Raw genomic sequence first — 19,896 nt, forward strand, 5'->3', positions numbered from 1 at the left:
AATGGCAAATGGACCAGTTTGTTCCGAACAATCCGTTCCTGCTCCAGAGCAGGGCTGTGGTGCTGGTGGCAGGCTGGGAAAGCGGCTATTCTTGGCGTGAGCTGGTCTGAAACCCAAGCTTCAGAGAAATGGCAGGGCCAAGCCAGGCTGACTACTGGGAGACACGTCCTAAATCAAACAAAAAGGCTCCAAGTGGCTTTGCTGGGCTGACTCCTCTCCAGGGAGGTTTGTACTGCTCTGCCTTGTCCCATGGACCTGCTCACTGCTGTGTCCTCTGCTTTCTGCTCCAGCCACTGGGAAAATCTTGGGCAGGGACACTCTGCTGATCCTCCTCGGGTCCTCTGCCTGCACTTGGCCGAGCATTTACTGTCTCGCTCTGTCACCTGCTTAACATGGAATTAACGTCACTGAGCCAGAGCACTTGGCGCACTCAGTTTCTTCCCAGTGCTGCAGTTGCTGTTGGAAGGGAACAAGAGTGCCCAAACCTCTCCCATAAAGCCAAAACTGGGGAGACAGAAAGCTCTGAACTGTCTTTGTCAATATCCCACCAGGCTGGACCTCGGATGCAGTTTCTCCAGGCAGATTTATTTCAGTTGTCCTGCTTTCCTTAGGGCTCGTGAGTTCCCCCAGGATACTTTCCTCCTGTGTCCAACCTAGAGATCAACTGGCTTTTATTTGGTTTGGAAAAGAAAATTAAAAGAAAATGAACTGGATGCAGGTGGTGCAGAAAAGCCATACAGCAGTTTAATTAATTGCCTTTAAATGTTAATTCAGAATAGTTTCCCTGAGTGATCTTATATAGGCAAATCCTGAGTTGCCTTAAGCCACTGGCAGAGCATGTTCAACTAATAAGGTATTCTTAGTGCTGACCAGGAGCCTTGCACAGGACAGTAATCAGGAATGATTAATTGGAAATAGCTCTTCTAAACCAGGCTGTACCTGCTGTGCTCTCCCAGCCTGCCCAGCTCTGCCCAGACCTGACATGGAGCCACCAGAATCAGTGGGGAAGGGACTTCACCTGTGATGTGCCACTTCCTCAGCCACAAACCACACTCCCATCCCTCCTCCCAGTGCTCCCCAGCTCAATCTGGCATGCAGGGGTTCCAGCACAGCCTCTGGATTTGCCAACAGACTTCCCTCGGGAAGAAGGGGATGTGGGAATTTATTAGCTCAGCTCAGCCACAGCTCTGGCAGACTTGGAGAGTTATTGCATCACGTATCCCACCCCTCAGCAAAACAGCAAAACCCTGCCTCCTGCCTGGGTTTCATGCCTCCAAAACCTCTGAGGGATCAGCATCTCCACTAAGAGAGTTACTTTGTGAAGCTTTGCCTAAATCACAGTGAAATACAATGTCATAAAATCACAGAATGGTTTGGGTTGGAAGATCATCTCGTTCCAACCACTTGCCATGAGCAGGGACAGCTTCCACTAGATCAAGTTGCTCCAATCCCCGTCAAACCTCGTCTTGAACCTCGTCTTCCTATCCTTCCAAGGATAGGAAATCCCAGAGAACCCATTTCTGATCAGGCACGACCTCATGTGACAGTAGCTTCTGTCCTTGAGTCCCCTCTTCTCTTCCTTTAGCTAAAATCATCCCACAGTATCTGTGTGCCTCCTACATGCCAGGTTTGACCTCAGGCCAGTGAAATTTTCAGAGGTCTCTTCTTGCGTTCAGCACATCCTCGACTATTTCCCTTCTTCATTTTCCCCCTGCAGCAGCAGCTTTTGAGCAGTAATTCAGCAGGGACTACCTGGTGCAGCCAGAGGTGGCTGGGAGGGAGCACAGAGGATGAAATCCATGTTAATAGGCTCTGCTGGAGTGGCTGAGCCTGCTGTGGAAGAGTTTTACTTTCCCAAAGTCAAGGCTAGGGGAACTTGCTCCTCAAATGACGCTTTAAATATACCCAGTAATGCCACAGAGGAGACAGTTCCCTGCTGGAAATCGCATTTCGCTTGGTGTCAGCAGTTCAGAAGAAACCCATCTGCAGGAAATTAGGATGACAATTTCCTCTGTGAGTGAGGAGGAATTACAGCTGTAATCCAGCAGGCAGACAACAGCCTCCTCTCCTCTCTCTCATACCAGTTACTCTTGAAACTTGAAGCCATGTGTCCATGTAGAGACATCTCTACCCCACCCAGGAAGGGCAAGCAGGAAGAAATGATATGGTGCAGAGAGAGAACAGCTCAGCATTTGAGGACCAACAGGTGTGTATTTTGAAAGAAACCTTTTCTATAAGAAACAGACTGAGAAAACTCAGTTGCAAAAAGCTGCAGGACCACAACTCTCAGTGTGTTCATGACGGTTTTTTGGAGCCAAAACTGATCTTGAAGGCTGGTATGGTTCATGAACATGTGAAGATAACATTCACCAGAGGAAAGAAATAAAAACCTGGGCAGAAAATGTGCTCATGGGACACCTTTTGCAAGCCAGATCTTGGTAAGGTCACACTAGGAGGCCAAGGGATCACTCCAGGTCCACAGGATGACATTAATATGGTCAGATGATAATAGGACAAAGTTGAATGGTTTTAAACTAAAAGAGGAGAGATTTTGATTAGATGTTAGGAAGAAATTTTTTACTCAGAGGGTGGTGAGCCCCTGGCACAGATTGCCCAGAGGAGCTGTAGCTGCCACATCCCTGGAAGTGCCCAAGGCCAGGCTGGACAGGGCTTGGGATAGTGGAAGGTGTCCCTGCCCATGGCAGGGGGTGGAACAAGATGATCTTTAAGGCCCCTCCCAACCCAAACCATTTTATAATTCTATGATTCTCTGATTCCAGCAGAGATGGACCCAGCCTGTGCCTGAATTCACAACCTTTTCCGTGAGGTTTTGTCGTCAATCTGCTGGCTGAGAAGACCTTTCCCCATCACCAGCTGCTTTAGCAGTTGTCAGCATCTTCCTGCTTCTCCCAGCGCTGTTGCTGGAGCTGACGGGAGTTTGATTATGATTTAATCCAGGCTTTTAGAGGAGGGAAAAAAGAAAGTTTTGACAGTTCCATATTTAGCCCTCTGACTCACTGATTTCATGTGTCAAACACTAAAGACGGGTTAAGTAGAATTAAGTTCTGGATTTATTATAAATAGGCATTAAGTAACATGAATGTACTACATTTGCATGAAAATATGGGCCTGATTCTCTCATTTACCCCAGAGATTTTGTTTGACGTCGATGGGACGCTCCCAGGTGGGAGCTCAGATCAGAGCCAGCCCAGCTCTGACCATCCCCTGCTGCCACCAGGAACTGGACCCGGTGAAACGGGGAAATCTCTGCTGAAATCGGGAAGGATTTACACTGCTTGCACAGATCAGAATTCAACCCTTAAAATAGTACAAGTAGTTTCAATCAGCCCCCAGATCTGTGGCTGAAAGAATAATTTCTCCATGTCAATCAGTGCTAAATGTACCTGTTAAATCAGGGAAGATGGGTAAAGGTGAAAATTGCACAGAAAGTCACTTTTCTTCTGTTTCTCCCAGAAGTTGGAGATTTGTTGGATTCAGATCTTATGGACAATCTCATCCTGCTCCAATTACCTTCTGCTTAAAGGTCCATTCAGACAACGAAGTCACCCTCACTCAGAGCAAGCCTGACAGTCGGGCATTGTTTGGGTGAAAACAGTCCCCTTTAGTGAAATCAATGCTTCTGCAATGAGGGTGACAGACACAGACTCTACCAAATCAGAGCCCTCCTGAATAGCTTAATTTACTAACTTGTTCTTGTTAAACAATTGAGAATTGGTCCATGGAGAAGAACACAAAAAAAGGACAGACAATGTGGGCTGTATTTTGAGGCTGGACCAGTCCATGCCAAGGAAAAACAGGATTTCAAGCCACCCACTGGTATTGTTTCTGGAATAATGATGTTCACCCGTGCACCTCTACCTTTATTCAGAACTGAAGGCTTGGCCCTGTTTCTGCTGAGGGTGAGGAAAAGGGATATGCAGCATAACAAGGGCCACCGGGATTGAGGGACAACTTCAGCCCTGCAGAGCTTGCTCTTATTATCCCATGGAGCTGTTGATCATGCAGGAACATGCAGGAGCTTCTCCTGGCCCCGGCAGGACCCTCAGGCTCTGGTGCCTTCCCAGCATCATTCTGCCCTCATCTGTGATTTTTCTTATCAAACATCACATTCTGCTCCCTGCCATGAAAATAATTTCCAATTAAATGCCTCCTCAGAGCCTATCTGACTGGGAATTAGCCTGGTACTTGGTGACTGGATTGTTAGCTCATCAAAGTCTCTGGGATAAGGGGACATGCTGCCTTGGGAGCGACATGCTGGTCGAGGATTTTGCTTGTGGCTTTGAACTCGACGCAGCCCTGCAAACTGGGACACGGGTGCCCTTTGCTCATCTTCAGCACTTCTCTGTTCCCCTTCACCCCACAGCTGAGTAAGCAACTCCATGGCTACAAAACACAGATTCCTGTGCTCCAGCCCTCCAGGGATCCCAGTGTTTGAGTTCCTGGGAAGAAGCTGGCCACGTGCTCCAGCTTACAGGGAACAGATTATCACGGCCCTTGTGACTCAGTACATGGATCCCATGTGCTTCCCTGCATGGAAGGGAGAGAAGCAGGCATGAAGCCTCAATTTGGCCCCTAATCAGCTGCCTAACTGGTCTTAGTCCCCAGGGACCTTCCCCAGGCTGGCAGTGCCAACCACTGCTCTCTCCTGACAGTGGGCACCTTGAGGGGGTCTGGATGCTGAGGGGGACAACAGCGGTGTGGTGATTGTTGCCTCTTCATGAGCAGAACAGATAAAATCCAAGAAGCTCAGAAAGCTGGATGTGGAGCTGGGAAGGATGGGGAGGGAACAGCAGCTGTGACCCCAAAGTGCTGCTGCGGATGGTGAACCCCTGGATGCTCCTGTTGGAGCAAAAGGCTTCAAAGTTCCAGGTTATGGGTCAGTTCGAACACTGGAAAGAGGAGAACTGGTAAAATGACAGTTTCTTCTTGCTGTGGACATGAAGTCAGAGAGATATCAGAGCATGAGGCTCAGGGCTGGTTTTGGGGCACGGAAACTCCTTTGGTCCACGTAGTGTGGGGTCCCAGCAACTCCTTGCTTCGTCCTTCTTAGTGATCCTTGGAGCACCATCCACACTCCATTGTGATGATGCTGCTATGGCAACCAGGCCAATGATTGTTCCACAGGGCATGGGGCAGTGCAGGGCACAGGATGGGGCTGGGACCTGTTCCCTTCTAGGTTCTCACCTCTCCTAAGCTTCCTACTGGAAATAGAAGTTGATCTTTGGGAATACACAGCTCCACCACGGTTCTGTCTTCTGGCTGGAGAGGAGCTGCAGTACCCGGGGGGGGCTGAGCAGTGTTGTGGGGCTCAAGGGGACCCAGGGGGCTGCAGTGTGGCTGCTGGGGACCAGCTTTGGGATAAGGGATGCGGGGTCCACTCTAGAGCCCTCCCTGGCAGCAGCGGGATGGGGGGTGAATCCAGGTGTTCTTCAGGAATTCTGCCCGCTGGCACAGGGTGGGGGGGGAATGACCTCGCTGGAATTTCTATGGAAACCCAGGTACTGAACAGGGTGGAATAGCTCAAACCATCTGTTCCTCCCCTACTTGTAAACTCGATCATTTCACGATGACATCACTAAAAATGCTCTCCTTTTATTCCTCTCGCAGCCATCTGTGATGGTTTCCTCCTGTGCCAAACACGCGAGCGGGTGCTGAGGGATGGGCAGGAGGACACAACCACCCCATTACTCCTGTTTCATTTTTTCCCTTGGAAAGCGATCCTGTCTCTGCGGAGTCTCCCTTGTTCCCTTCCTGAGGCGTCTACAGAGTAACCGGCAGAGTTAGACAGGAAAAATGAAGAGCTCAAAGGTGAAAATGAAGCACAGACTAAAGCTGAACTTTGCAGGGACTACAGAAGATCTGCCATAGAGATCTTACTTGTTGGAATACAGGTCCAGCAGTGGGGACCCAGCCTTGCTTTTGCCATCAAGGTGCTGGATTGCAGTGGGGCTGCTTCTGCCTGCCCTCCTGTACCAAGGATGAGGCCACGGCATGAGATTTGGGTGTTGGAAGAGGCAGATTTGGGCAATATGGGTCAGTTGAGGGCACAGGTGGTGTTGGATCTAACGGCCACAACTTCAGTGCTCACTGTTGGGCAGGTTCTCAGTAGAAGTCACCTTCCCCCATCTAGAGATGGGAGCACTCCTGCTCCACTCGTGGGCAAGGTCACCTGGCTTCCCCCATGTCCACAGCACGAGTTGGTTTGTTTCTGACTCACATGGTCCTTGCAGTCTGATAAAACAGGTGACAACCTGCAATCCCCTGTTCTCCCCGGTGGTGAAGGTCTGTTTTCTGCCCAGGAACTGAGGTTTCAGGTGGTGATGAGTATCTCAGGTGCCAGAGAAGAGTTGGGGCTTGTGATGCCATTCACCCACTCCCCCGTGTCCGGCTCTGCCGGCTACCAGTGCTGCTTGTGTTTGCTCAAGTGACCAAACCCTCCCTCTCTGTGACAGCAGAGGAAACCCTCCAAGAGCCAGGACCTTTCGGAACTCTCTGAGCATGAGAAGGAGAGAAAGGCTAAAATGGAGATCAGGCACCTGCAGACACAGTATCATCACGCAGCGTGCAACAGGAAATTTTATGATGCTGAGATATGGAGGCAAATCCAGGCACAGCAGTGAGTACAGATCCATAGGCCACACTGTGCTTGGGAAGAAACTCCATGAGTTGCAGAATCACACAAGGGTTTGGGTTGGAAGGGACCTTAAGGCTCATCCAGTTCTACCCTGTGCCATGGGCAGGGACGTTTTGCACTAGACCAGGTTGCTCCAAACCCCACCCAAGCTGGCCTTGGACACTTCCAGGGATGGGGCAGCCACAGCTTCTCTGGGCAAACTGTGCCATCCTCATTCTTAGAAATTCTTCCTAAATCTAAACTAAATTTCTCCTCTTTCAGTTTAAAACCATTCACTCCTGTCTTATCACTATCTGACTGTGTAAAAAGTTGTTCTCTCTTTTTTGTAAAGAGATGGTGGAGACCAGAGTGGTGAGATGGGGAGGAGTAAGGACCTGCCCTGGCCTTGCAGATGGGATGTGCTAAATGTTATTTGTCATTCCATTTTTACAGAAAAGCAATAGATGATCTGAATCAAGAACACAGACATGTGTCACTAATGCTGAGCCAGATCTATTCACCAAATAATGTGATGATAGAAAACCGAAATCGTGTAAAGGTCGAAACCCTTTTTCAGATCAAAAATCAGAATGATGCCCTGATCAAAGAGAGAAAAGCCCAGATAGCTGACCTGCGCAAGCAGGTAAGGGCATTTGGACCATTCCCTGGCTGAAACTCCTCAATGTAAAACACATTTAATTCAGGCCTTGGAATATTCCTCCTGGCAAATGACACATGACAATGACAAGTGGGTAGAGCCAGGCTCCCATTCAAGTCAGCAGCGCTGACTGGAAAAGTAAGGTCAGACTCTGAAACTGGTTATCCCACCAGTGCTTGCAGCCCCTCTGGGATGGCAGATCCCTGCCTGAGGTCATACAACATCCCTCTGCTTCTCCCTTCACTTTTTTTATTGTCCTGAAAAAGGCAAAAATGGAATGTTTGCGCTGCCTGAGATGTGACAAATAGAGGAGCAGCAGCACCTAAGGGATGTTCCATTCCTTCTCCTGAGGACATCCTGGTTGGATTTGGGCAGCAGTGGGGTGGGAGGCCAAGGGAAATGTGGGGCTATGGAAGTGACAGGTCCCTTCAGCCTTCTGCTTTGAGCCAGCTGCCCATGATGGAAGACAGGGAACATGCTTGGATAGTTTGCAGTTGGTGCAGGTGCTGCAGAGCTTTCCCAACAGGGTCAGCTTTCAGTCAGGGATCTCTTGGCTCAGTCATATCTCCCTGACCTGCCCCCTGCTTTGCTGTTCCCCAACTACTTCATTCTTCCCGTGGATTTATTTGCTCTGACAGCTTCCCACTTCTGGCAAAATTTTCCTCTGCTGATTCCCAGGGAGAACCCCATGGATCCCTGCCTGGCCAGCACATACCCCAACCAAAACCCATCCTCGTTGCCTCTCCCACCCCACAGAGTGCTGCTGTGCTGTGCTCAACATCTGCTGGAGTTCCCTCTAGAGGCAGCTGCATTTCCTTCATGACACGAAAATAAACCCATTCCATGTTACAGTTTTTGTTTCTGCATGTGCAGGATGGGATCCTTTGGGATTAAAGCTGCTTCTATAACTATGAGCTCATTAATGACATGATTGCTGCAGTTCAGGTCAACAGAGGGTATTTTCTTTGGCTGTGTGTCCTGACAAGAGTCCAGAAGGCAGGGGTGGAGATTATACTGCCTTTTTTTTTTTCCCCCTCTGTGTATGTGCAGGTGCTAGAGCTGGAAAGAGAGATTACAAAGCAAAGAGAGATAACAGCGAAGGCATTGGAAGCAAGGAATCACAAACGGCTGCAGGAGAAGGTCGATGGACTGGAATTCCGCCTAAACCAAGTAAGCAAACATTTTGGAGACCTTTGTGGGGCCACAGAAGGGCCTGGGACTGTCTTGGTCAGGACAAAGCACAACGGTGCAAATTTCTGTGGTTGACACAAGCTGCAGAAAGCACCTGTCTGATTCCCCTGGCTTGACTGCTCCCAGAATATCTCAAAGGCTCCTTCAAGCTTGGTGACCCAAAAGCAGGGCTTGTGCTGTGCCAAGAGGCCTGAAGGTCTGCACCTGTTTAGTGATCAAACCAAGCTGCCTGCAGCCACCTTACCTTGGACAACACCAGCTCCAGGTCTCTGCTGTGATTGCCCTGGTCTTCTGTTGCCTTTCCTCTCTTGGGGAGGAGGACAGTGCAGGGCCAACTTCAAATTTCTTGGGCTGTGTTTGTCCCTGCCCTAGTCAAGGTCTTCAAGAAGAGACCTGAGCCCCTCAATCTCCCACCGGTTCCAAACCTTTTGCTCCGCTCTCCCCAGGCCACTGTGCGTTACAACACCATCCTGACCCGAAATAACGAGCTCCGGGAGGAGACCCGAAGCCTGACAATCCAGAAAGCTGTTTTTGACAACTACTACTGGAAGTATGACAGGCAGCTGACTCAGCAGAATAGACTGTTGAACTCTGCTGTTGAACTCGCCACAGAAGACTACGAGCAGTGGTACGTGACCCCGCCAGCCCTGAGGGGAAAACTTGGTGCTGACGGGCAATGCCAGCCATGAGTATTGATGTTAAGAGACCAACTGCTCTCATCCAGAGCTGGATGAGAGTTGGGTGCCTGGTCAGTGCAGGGAGATTGGTACCTCCAGGGTGTTTTATTTCGCTGATCCCAGATGTTTCTCAGGACGGGGTGAATTGCCCCATGGAGGAGTCTCTTCCTTCTGAGTCCCACCTGAGTTGGGCACGATGCCCGAGTGCCAAATCCACCAAGAGCTGTGTTTGTTTGCTGCTGGCCTTGGACTAACACCACTACGTCCAGATGAGAGCCAGGAACAGGCATAGCATCATGAGGCCTTTGCTAGATCAGGCACAGGGATGCATGGGAACAGCCAGGGTTACAAAGCACGGAGTGACTGCTGCTCTCTGTGCGCAGGATGGAGTATCTCTCAAAGATCTCAGACATTAGGGAAGCACGCATCAAAGACACCATCCAGTTCAACATGAAGATGCTGGACCTGAAGTGTGCCCTTCAGCAGGAGACCAGACTGAAAAATTTCTTTGTCACCAAATGTACAGATCTCTCTGAATTGAAGGAAAAGGCCAAACAGAGAGAAGGTATCAGAGGAGGGAGGATGTGTATAACTGGGAACACAAACCCGAAGTCCACAGAGTTGGCGGGGGACTGGTTATGGTGGTTTATAGCACCTCTGCCCTGCCTGCAGGCTCCCTAACCCAACTTTCACCCTACAAGGGAAAAGGCTAAACAGTGATAACTGAGTGAGACCACCCAGCACCGAGTGCCTTGGGGTGCCCTTGGGGACCTGCTCCTCTTGCAGCCATGGCTCCCTTTGTCATGTTTTTGGTTAGTTTGGGTTAGAAGGGAACTTAAAGCCCATCTTATTCCACTCCCTGCCATGGTCAGGGACATCTTCCACCAGCCTAGGTTGCTCTAAGCCCCATCCAACCTGGCCTTGAATGCTTCCAGGAAAGAGGCATCCACAGCTTCTCTGGGCAACTTGTACCAGGGCCTCCCCACCCTCATAGGGAAGAATTTCTTCCTAACATCTAATTTAATCTAATCTAATCTAATGTACTTATTTTATCCTCCTAATAAGGCATCCCACTGTGTTTGCTCCATTCCCTTGAGAACATTGAGTTCCCTGCTTAGTTTCTGTGTAAAATAAAGGCACTCTCTGCCCCTCCGGGGAGCACCACACCAAACCCCACAGCACTGCAGGGAGGGACAACTGAGGCTCTCTGTCTCTCTCAGCTTTGAAGGCAGCTGAGTGGGCGAAGCAGAGCCAGGCAGAGAGTTATGAGGTGGCTTACAAGCGCCTGCTGGAGCTGTCGGATGGAGAGATCGACCAGCTCTTGGATGAGTTCGTGGAAAAGAACAGGAGATTCTTCATCCTCTTTGCCTATGCCATTAGGCTGAACGTCAGGAATGAGGGCATGAGACAGAGGATCAAGGCCATCCAGGTCTGTTCCAGGCTCTTCATGTCTCCCCTTTCCATGCAGTGCTTTTGGCCTGGGGTGGGTTTGTCCTCTCCCGAGTGTCTGGCATCACTGCCCACACCAGAGCCTGGCTCACAGGCACACGGGTGGGATTTGGGGGATGTGAAGGAGTAGCCAAAAATGCAATTCCCAACGCTGTGTTGTCAGAACTAAACGTGTCTCAATGCTGCCACCGTGTACCCAGGAAAAATACTGCAGTATCCAGGGCAGCCAAGAGCTTCCCTGAAGTGTGTGGCACTGGCTGGAATGAAAAGTGGGGTCATCCATCCCTTGCCCTCCTGGCCTGGGGACAGCGGTCCCCAGAGGAGTCCAGAGGGATGTATCTGATCCCAGGGCAGAGGGGTGTCCCCAGCCTCTGTTTGACATGTCTGGTGGGCATTCCATCAGCACCCCTTCCATGTGCTTGTGTTTACACAGGATGATATGACAGCCACCATGATGGAGCGGGAAGAGGAGGAGACAACCCGGTTTCATGTCATGCAGGAGCTGGAGGTATGGCAGCCATGAATTCCCTCTGGAAGGGCCACAGATCCCTGTCTGTCCCGACACTTGTCCAGGGAGTCTGGTCCTGTCAGCGGTGCTCTGGCAAGTGGCTGGAGAGGTGTGGGCAGAAAAGGGCCCTGCAAAGGTTTTGGCAGCTCCTAGTGCATGGTGAGAGGGTGACAGTGGGGCTCCTGCCAGCCCTGGTCTGGCATAGGGAGTTTGGAATCCCCTTCACAGATCTTCTTCCCTGCAGGGCTGGGAGCATCCCACAGCCTCTCCTGGAATGTCTTCTTTAGTTTGTATTTAAAGAGTACTGTGTGGGTGGCCAAGCACTGGATCAGACTGTCCACAGAGTGTGTGGAGTCTCCCTCACTGGATATATTCCAGAACCACCTGGATGCAATCCTGTGTGATGTGCTCTAGGATGAGCAGGAAGGTTGGACCAGATGACCCACTGTGGTCCCTTCCAGCCTGACCCATTCTGTGATTCTGTGACTCTGTCTCCAATGTCCAGATTGAAACTGGGCAGCACTGGGGTGGTGGGATCAGCGAGGAGCTGGTGTGACATCTGTCAAAACCTTTGTTGATAGGCAAAATTAACAGAAACCATTGAGGAAGCCAACAAGTATGAAGCCAAATGCAAAGAGAGCAGCAAACTCCTGGGACAGCTTCAATCCCGCATAGAGTCCCTCTTGAAAGACATTGACTGTGACACCACAAAGATAGTGAAGCCGCTCGGGAGCAGCTTGCTGCCACTTTTTGGTAGGCCTGCCTTCCCACACCACACGGCCTGAGCTGTGTGTGTCCACCACCCTCTGTGTTTTAATTGAGCTGTTTTTTTCCCTCTGCCCATCAGGCAGGGTGTCCCCAGGGTGAATTTGCAGCACCAAATTCCCAGCGAATTCGGGAGCCAACTCAGCTGTATAAACATCTCAGTGGACCCCCAAAACCCTCATCTTGTCTCTGGGCATTGTAGAGATGTGGGGGTCAGCCTCTTCTCCCAGGCAGTTGGCAACAGGAATTGCATGAAGGGAGGTTCAGGCTGGATATTAGGAAAAATTTCTTCACTGACAGAGAGGTCAAGTGTTGAAAAAGACTACCCAGGGAACCATCCTTGAAGTGTTCCAAAAAGAAGTGAATGTGGCACTTTGTGATATGGTTTAGTAGGCATGGGGGTATTCAGTTGAAGGTCAGACTTGATGATCTTGGAGGTCTTTTCCAACCTTAGTGATTCTGTGATTCTATGATTCCATGACCTAGCCTTGGTCCCTTGCCCCTTGGGGAGTCAGGCTGCCCACTGACACTGCCTCGGGGAAGCCAATGGATCCCCTGCTCTGCAAAGGCCAGGGGTGGGTTTGGGCAGGGTCCTGGTGCAGGATCTCAGTGCAGGGACCCTGTGGGGTGCTGCTCCTTCCCACCCAGGTCCTGTGGAGGAGAAGGTCGATGAGTTCCTGGTGCTGGAGTCCCTCCTGCGCTACACGTCAGTCGACCGCGCGCACCGGTCGCAGTCCTTCATCAGCCCCATGAGTGGAAACTCAGGGCTCCTCTGGGTGATGGATCGGAACAAGCTCTGCCCGCCACCCCCCGACCCGGAGAGCACTGACCCCGGCACTGGTGAGCACTGGAGGAGGGAGGGAAGGGCCGTGGCCGGGCAGCAGCCGTTCCCCAGTTCCCCCGTGGCCAAGCCCTGCATCCTCACACACACATCCACACACATCCTCCCCAGTCAATCCAACCAGCCCGTCCTGCCCCACTGGGTATGTAAAGCTCGTGATACAATGGGGTGGCCATTCTCTTGGGCAGCGGAAGAGCCGCTGGACAAGGACCAGCTGCGTCAGATGGTTATCAAGAGGCACGAGGAGGAGGCGGCCAAGCCCCCCAGCACGGGTAAGAAGAGGAGGAGATCCCCATCAAAGAGCCCAGCACGGGCGAAGTAAAGAAGTAATTTCATTCTTGAACTTCTGCGTCCTGGACATCATTCCATCTTCCCTCTCTGGAAGGAACCCAACACCTTCCACAGCCTGCAAAAGCTCACGAGATGGTATTTTGGCCAGGCTTCACTCACTGCTGACAGACCCAGAGCCATGGTCAGGATCAGCTGCTCTATGTCGGGGTGACATCCCTGTCACACAGCCCAGTGTGCTTCCCACAGCTGGGTTGGGTGACCACAGTCCTGCTCCTGCACTGTGCCTGCCCGAGGGGGGCCCGGGATGCAGGGGGTGACTGTGCTTGCAGGGTGTTCCCTGCCAAGCTGGTAACTCTCTGCTGCCTAAAGTAAATCTGAGCTCAGTGCTGGTCCTGGGCTGATGGGACCAGATGGGATGGCTAGAGCCCAGTGTGGAATGGGCTGTGGGGTGGGAGCGGGGAGACATCAAGGCAGAGGGATTCGAGGGCACATGAGGGTGACGTGCAGTAGGGCTGGGAGTCTGGGGGCAGTGGGGTCTGGGAGTGGGTCTCCTCTCCCACAGGAGTCTGCCTGTGGGGCACGAACGCACCGTGCAGACACACCACATGTGCCCAAGCACTGCTCATACCAGCGGGTGCATTTCCTCTTGCCAAAAGGCAGTTTAATGTGGATGCCATTCCTGTGCCAAATTCCCAGGCACATGCCTCTCCAGGGGAAGAGGAAAGGGAAATCCCATGTGATCTGGGGAGAGGTGATCTCCCAGTGGCAGCCCTAGCCCTGAACGTGGGCTAGTCCTTCTCTTCTCCGTGCGTGATGACATGGACCAGGTTCTTGTAATCCAGGTTGCCTGACATGTCTGGAGGGAAGGCTGCAAACATCTGGTCGATCTGCCAGGGAAGAGCCAGGTTGAAAAGGTGGCACAGAAGGGGTTTGGGACCAGGGCTGGGAGAAGGGATGGGGTCTGTTGGGATGAATGGCATGGGAGGCTGGCAGACCCAGAGGGTGGGAAGCAGTTCATACCTCTTCCTGCGAAAACCTCTCGCCCTGTGTCATCAGCATTTCTTTGATGCTGCAAACAAGAGAGTGTGGTAAGCACTGGGGAGGTCTTGGTGGGGACACCCCCTCCTCACCCCCTGCCCCAGGTACCCCTGCACTCACTAGGCAGATTTCAGGCCTTTCCCCTCTGGATCAAACACCTTGAATGCGTTCAGGATCGTCTCCTCCGGGTCGGCACCTGTGGGTGACACAGCCATGGCCATTGGAGGTGGCAAAGCAGGAATACTGCTTCCCCCAGCCTTTGCAGGGGGAAGCAGGGTCCCTGCAGGAATGCTGACCCTGCAACTGGACACTTGAGTGCGGGTGGTGGCACGTAAAGGAGCAGACGCAGGGTGGTGGTGTGAGCACAAAGCAGGCTGTGTCGCCACCGCTCCGGCATCCGGCATTTATCTAATCTTTGGAGTGTATTTATAGAGCTCCAGGCTCAGCCCTTGGGGCCCTGTAGCCTCCTGGAGATCTGCAGCAGGCTGCATTCCTTGGGTAAAGTACATGATACAGGGTGCAGCTGGATGGGATAACGGGTCAGAGTGTGGTTGGTAGCCAGGGTGGCCATTGGTGCCACCGCTGCTGTCAGAATGCTCAGAGGTACTACAAGAACTCCTGTCCCCCCCTTCCTGTGGGGACAGCAGCATCACAGCTGTTTGGGTTTTGTAAATGGCTGGGGAAACTGAGGCACGGAGACCATCTCATACTCCCGCAACGGGTATGAGATGGAGTGAGATTTGGACCCTTCAAGGAGCCTTTGACAGGTCTCACCTGGAAGGGTTTGGAGTCCCAGGAGCTGGGTGGCTTGCCCAGGTGGGACAGGATGTTGGTGATGGTGTGGGTACCCACCAACCACCCCCCAGCTCCCTGGGTGCCCACTGACAACCCCTCCAGCTCCCCAAACTCACCCTTGAGTTTCTCCCCAAACATGGTGAGGAACACGGTGAAGTTGATCGGTCCAGGGGCCTCCTTTATCATCTCATCGATCTCCTCATTTTTCACATTCAGGCGCCCTGGGGAGAGCCGTGTTGGAACAATTCCATGTCCATGTTTGGCTGCTCTGCTCTATGTGCCAAAACACACCCTGGGACCCTGCCTGTAGGGGTTTTCCCCCCACCCGAGGGAAGCAGCACATCCCTGGGGAGCCAGCTCTGACAAGGAATAGCAGGAGCGAGGTGGGAGAACCATCTCCAGCTCTGGTTTCTTGGGCTCCAGGATCACAGAAAAGAGGGATGCTGTGCTACTTCCTTCCCTCACTGCCCCAAGGATCAGCAGGCTTCAGCCCTCCTCAGGAAGTGTTTTGGGTCAAAACCACCACTGGGGTTTCCTCTGGTCTCCAGTGCCAGAGGGTAATGGGACTGAATGCCTCCATCCTTTTTCCTGGGGTTGGGTTGTCCCTGGGACTCCCTGGCCCCATTGCTGATTCATGGTGACCTCCCTGAAGGGAGAGCCAAGCTTGCAACGTCACAGTCTGTCCCAGATCTTGTAAATCCCCTTAATGCCTGCACACCCCGGGATGCCGTGGGATGGGCACAGCCAGGTGCTTCTAAGCATGGGAAGAGGCATTTGGCTCAGTGTAATCCAGGAGCTGGCTCTAGTACTGATGGGATAAACCAGCGCTGCTGTGGGAGCTACTCTGGGTCACCCATGTGGAATCTCACGGGCTAACAGGCCTGGGTTTGGATCAGGAGGGTTTTTGCAAAATGGGAGATCCAGTTAATGATGGGGGCTTGGTTATATGGGGGCTCCCCCCTCATTTATCACCTAATAGGTGTAATGTTGGCAAAGCTGTTGGGGAGGGGAGGGTGCTGAACAGGGGCTCACCGAGGGCAGCAAATGTGTCTCTCAGATCTGCCTTGTCAATGAAGCCATCCCGGTTCTGATCCATGATGGTGAATGCCTGGAAGCACAGAAGGAGGGAGCACAGGGAGAGGGAGAATTGTTGGCCTTTGCAAAGGCTTTAGTACTTTCCTCCTCCTCCCTTCAACTTGGATGGGACAAGGGCCCTTTGAGCCCTCCCAGGGTGGGGCTCTGGGGGTCCTCACCCAGCGAAGAGAGCAACAACCCACCCTAATCCCTAATCCAGCAGCAATCCTGGTCCCTGCAGCCTCAGGCGGTGGCAGACCAATGACAGAAGCCAGCCTGAATCACCAGCTCCCCAACTGGGTCCGGTTATCCCTGGAACTGGAATCTAGACAGGACCAAGTGCCTGCTGTGCAGGGGTAAGAGCTCCTGGCACTGCAGGTGGGAGTTAGCTGGGAGATGTGCTCTGGCTCTCCAGGATGCTGCCGGCTGCTCTGTGGGGTGCAGGTTCCTTGGAAGCTCGGAGGCAATGCCATATTTAACAACGTCACTGAGCTGTTATTCTCACTTTTAAAATAAAGCGACCCAAAAACCCGGTGTGATGCCTCTTGCTGAGAACCAGCTGTCCCTGATCCGAGAGCACCAAGGAAAGAGTTGAAAGTCATATCACATCAAGGACCCTCAGTCCTTCCCACCAAACCCACCTACCTCTTTGAATTCCTGGATCTGGGCCTGTTCGAACATGGAGAAGACATTGGAATTAGCACCTTCAATCCTCTTCTTGGCTTTCTTGGGTGCCTGCAGGGGTTCAAGGATGTATCATTAACTCACTGGCTTTTTATGGGGTGGAATAAAAGCATGAAATTGCCTTTAGTCGTGAGTCCCTCATGGTAGCTCTGGGCTGGGACTCTCTTCCCTGGGGGCTTGCTGCTTTCCCCCTACAGCTCTGGGATACGGAGGGACATTAACATTTCTGCTTAAATTACGGCTCCTGATGAATTTAGACAAATATGTTGAAGGAAAGATGAGATGGGAAATCACTTCTCCCAGTCACAGGTGAAAGGCTTGGCACCAGGGCGAGATATCCCTTTTGGAACCCTGGCTTTGGGAGTGGTGCTGAGGCTGCACAAGGGCTGTAGTCATTAGGTGCTTTCTCACTCTGCTGTGCACTTATTAAAGTATTTGTTTAATAAAAAATTCTGCCTTCTCCTGCACTGAGGCTTGAAACAACCAGAAACGGCTCAATGTGTGCTGTAAAGAAGAGTGAAGGACAGAGCCCCTCACTGTCCCACCCTGCCCATCATCCCTCATTCCAGTGCCTGCTCCAGCAGCTGTTCCCTCTCACTGGGGGGGTCTGCTAGGAGGAGGGAGAGCAGGAGGGCTTTGGGGGACACAACTGCCCTTCCTCTCGCTGCATGGAGGAAGGGAAAGGAGCAAAATGGCATTTGGACCCCCAAAAGGTCTGCCCCAGTTAGAAAGCTCTGCTGTTACACCTCTCTGTTCCCTATGGGGTGCTGCTGATCCAGCCAGATGCTCCTCAGTTTGCTCATCCCCTTTCCAGGGCAGGAGGGACCCTTGACCCTCAGATCCCTGTTGCCTCCATCACTCCCTTCTCATTCAATCTATCCTGGTGGAAAATCTAGTGGATTTTCTCTGTCCCCACTGGAGCTTTGGGCTCTCAGTACTCACCATGGCCTTGCAGGGCTGCCGATGTCGCAGTGAGGGGCGTCCTGGAGGCAGTCGCTCACTCCCCCCGGCTCAAACAATAAATACACCCCCCTCTGGGTTAAAAATAGCCCCATGCCCACTTTTGGCTGTAATAGGTGAGTTGGCCGCCCCCAACCCTGTTGTCTCTGCCTTTCTCTGGCCCTCCCTCTCTCTAATCTGGAATAGCAGCTTGTTGTTGTCAGTGGCTGACGTGACATGTGAGCCCGGGAGGGTTTCAAGGTTAACCAAGTGCCAGGCGGCCCCCAGCTCCCACCCTGGGGACGGTGACCCCGGACTGCACGGGAGCAGCCCCACCTGCCTTTGTCACTCGGGCTGGGGCCGGGCTTGTCCCCTCTGTTGGGACATGCAGGGAGGGCCTGGCCCCAGGGGACTCCCAGCTACAATCCTGCAAGCCTTGTGGAGTTTTCCCTCAGTCCTGCCAGGCATCTTTGGGATGCTTGGTGCCCCATTGCAGCACTGGCACGGCAAAGCTGGGCTCTGCTCAACTGCTGGAGGTGGAGGAGCCCCCCTGCCCTGGAATGCCTTCGCTTGGGATGCTCCAAGAGCAGCAGCAGCTGCCTGGTCACTCTGTCTGTGGCCAAACAGGGACCATCCTGCTGCAGCCCTGTCCAGGATAAGGCCAGAGGTGGATGCTTAGCTCTGGGCACCAAGGGCTCCTCTCTCAAGTGTCACCCCCCACTGAGGCACCTGTCACCCAGTTAAGCCAAACACTTGCTCACCCTGGTCCCAGAGACACACACATTTAACTCTCCCCATCCCGGGCTCTGTATCAGGGACACATCCTGCAGCACCCGGGAGTGATGGCACTCATACTGCCAGGATGCCATGACTGACCAGCTGGACGTGGCACAGCCACCCTTGCTGTGGCACAGCCACCCTGTCCAGAGGCTGCATTTCTGCAGCAGGAGCCATGGAACCCACAGCAGCCAGGCAGCAATCCCACAAAACCTCTTCCATGTGAGCTGCTCTCACGGAGCAGGATTGATGGCTGCCAGGACTGGGCTATTTGGTGGTTCCCTTTTGTCTTCAGTATTTTTAGCCTGTTTATTTTATCTCCCCTCTCTCTCGCCTTGCCCGCGATGAGGCTGGAGGTGGATGAGTGGGAATGCTGGGGTGGGAATGGTGCTGGCAGCCCAACGATGCCCATCAGCCCCCCAAGCTCTGTGGTGCCTGGCATGGCCATGACCCAGTGGCTGGCACAGGGGGCTGCCAGCCTCGCTCCTGGCATCGTCCCCTTCGCATGCCGAGGAGGTTGGAGGTCTGGGACAAGGCTGGGAACAAAAGGGACTGTGAAACCAGATCCCCAGAGCTCCAGGCTCTGCCCAGACGCTGCCCTTGTTCTCTCAGAGGACACAAATATCGTGTTTAATCCCTGGCATTCGCTGCTCTGTCTCACCTCACTGCCTGGCTGCCGCAGCCGAGCCAGCAAGGATGGCATTACAGGGAGGATTTCTGTAGGCAGCAGGGAAACATGTTGGGAAAAGTGCCTGGAGAGGAGAAAACTCCTGATCCCGGAATGATTGCCTCATCTGGATGGAGCTGCAACTCACGGAAGGGATTTCAGGGTGTGGTTTGGGGTCTGTGTGAGCAAAAGGGCAGGAGAGAGAACCGCGGGGGCAGAGCTGGGGCCAGGACCGGCCCCGGGCACAGCCAGGGATGAGGGGGATCAATCTCAGCACGGCCGCTCCCTCCTCCCGACAAGTTCAGCTGGATTCATCGGCCAGCCGAGCCCAATTACCTTAATTTGTGGCATTAAGGAAAAATCCATAAGCATCAGGGAAGTGATGTGTGGTGGTTTAACGGGACCGGTTGGCCATGGAGCCGCCGGCGCCGCCTGGGTGCTCCCGTCCCCTGCTCCCTGTCCATGCTGGGCATGGCTGGAGGCGCAGGAGGCATTCCTGGAGCCGTGGAGATCTCCCAGAATATGAGTTTTTTGGGGAATAAGCATTTCTGCCTGCCCAGTCTGGAAGAGGCCAGACCTGGGTCTCTCCCCAGTGTTGCCCAGGCTGTAACTGCGATGAGATGGTGACTGGGGGCTTAAAGGGGTCGGTTGTGCCAAAGGGGCACAGAAATCTGGGATGGGATGGGGTGCAGGTGGCTGCCTGGATTTCTGTTGAAATTTGTAAGACAGTGCCTTTGCTCCACTGCTCGCTTCTCGCTGTCAGCTGCAATCCTCTGTGCTGCATGGGTCAGATCCTGCTCCCCACCAGGATTCCGGTCCAGCCTATGGACGGAGGCACCTCGAGGAATTGTATGTATCCTTTTCCCACTGTGTATATCAGGGGGCTTATTGGTGCCCAGGAAAACCTG

At 52.8% G+C, this 19,896-nt stretch overlaps 2 protein-coding genes across 3 annotated transcripts; one reads left to right on the forward strand and one right to left on the reverse strand.

Annotated features, from left to right (window-relative positions):
• The first annotated feature begins 5,122 nt into the window (after positions 1-5,122).
• CCDC63 (coiled-coil domain containing 63) lies at positions 5,123-13,066 on the forward strand. 2 transcript variants are annotated; one of them, XM_027652443.1, is made up of 12 exons: positions 5,123-5,197; positions 5,737-5,829; positions 6,474-6,637; positions 7,088-7,277; positions 8,343-8,462; positions 8,930-9,111; positions 9,544-9,725; positions 10,381-10,589; positions 11,043-11,117; positions 11,699-11,870; positions 12,531-12,722; positions 12,912-13,066. In XM_027652443.1, exons 2-12 carry the CDS (start codon positions 5,815-5,817, stop codon positions 13,043-13,045), a joined length of 1,635 nt encoding a protein of 544 aa, XP_027508244.1. In that variant the 5' UTR covers positions 5,123-5,197; positions 5,737-5,814; the 3' UTR covers positions 13,046-13,066. The 2 variants fall into 2 exon arrangements, with proteins under 2 accessions (XP_027508244.1, XP_027508245.1); XM_027652444.1 differs by having other exon boundaries at positions 6,477-6,637.
• Positions 13,067-13,655: 589 nt separating this feature from the next.
• Positions 13,656-17,605, reverse strand: MYL2 (myosin light chain 2). Its single transcript, XM_027652171.1, has 7 exons — positions 17,548-17,605; positions 16,567-16,656; positions 15,880-15,955; positions 14,964-15,068; positions 14,173-14,248; positions 14,035-14,083; positions 13,656-13,901 (listed from the first exon to the last, which is right to left on the reverse strand). Exons 1-7 carry the CDS (start codon positions 17,548-17,550, stop codon positions 13,803-13,805), a joined length of 498 nt encoding a protein of 165 aa, XP_027507972.1. The 5' UTR covers positions 17,551-17,605; the 3' UTR covers positions 13,656-13,802.
• Between the last annotated feature and the right edge of the window lie 2,291 nt (positions 17,606-19,896).

The sequence above is a fragment of the Corapipo altera genome, unplaced genomic scaffold, assembly GCF_003945725.1.
Source record: "Corapipo altera isolate COAL_440 unplaced genomic scaffold, ASM394572v1 67, whole genome shotgun sequence".
Lineage (NCBI taxonomy): Eukaryota > Metazoa > Chordata > Aves > Passeriformes > Pipridae > Corapipo > Corapipo altera.

Excerpts from the sequence above, each read along its gene's own strand:
- MYL2 (XM_027652171.1), bottom strand. Across the intron at positions 15,069-15,879 it reads AGACACATTTGCTGCCCTCG|GGCGCCTGAATGTGAAAAAT; the intron begins GTGAGCCCCTGT and ends GGCTCTCCCCAG. Across the intron at positions 14,084-14,172 it reads AAAGGCCTGAAATCTGCCTA|CATCAAAGAAATGCTGATGA; the intron begins GTGAGTGCAGGG and ends TCTTGTTTGCAG.
- CCDC63 (XM_027652443.1), top strand. Across the intron at positions 9,112-9,543 it reads ACAGAAGACTACGAGCAGTG|GATGGAGTATCTCTCAAAGA; the intron begins GTACGTGACCCC and ends CTCTGTGCGCAG. Across the intron at positions 10,590-11,042 it reads AGAGGATCAAGGCCATCCAG|GATGATATGACAGCCACCAT; the intron begins GTCTGTTCCAGG and ends GTGTTTACACAG.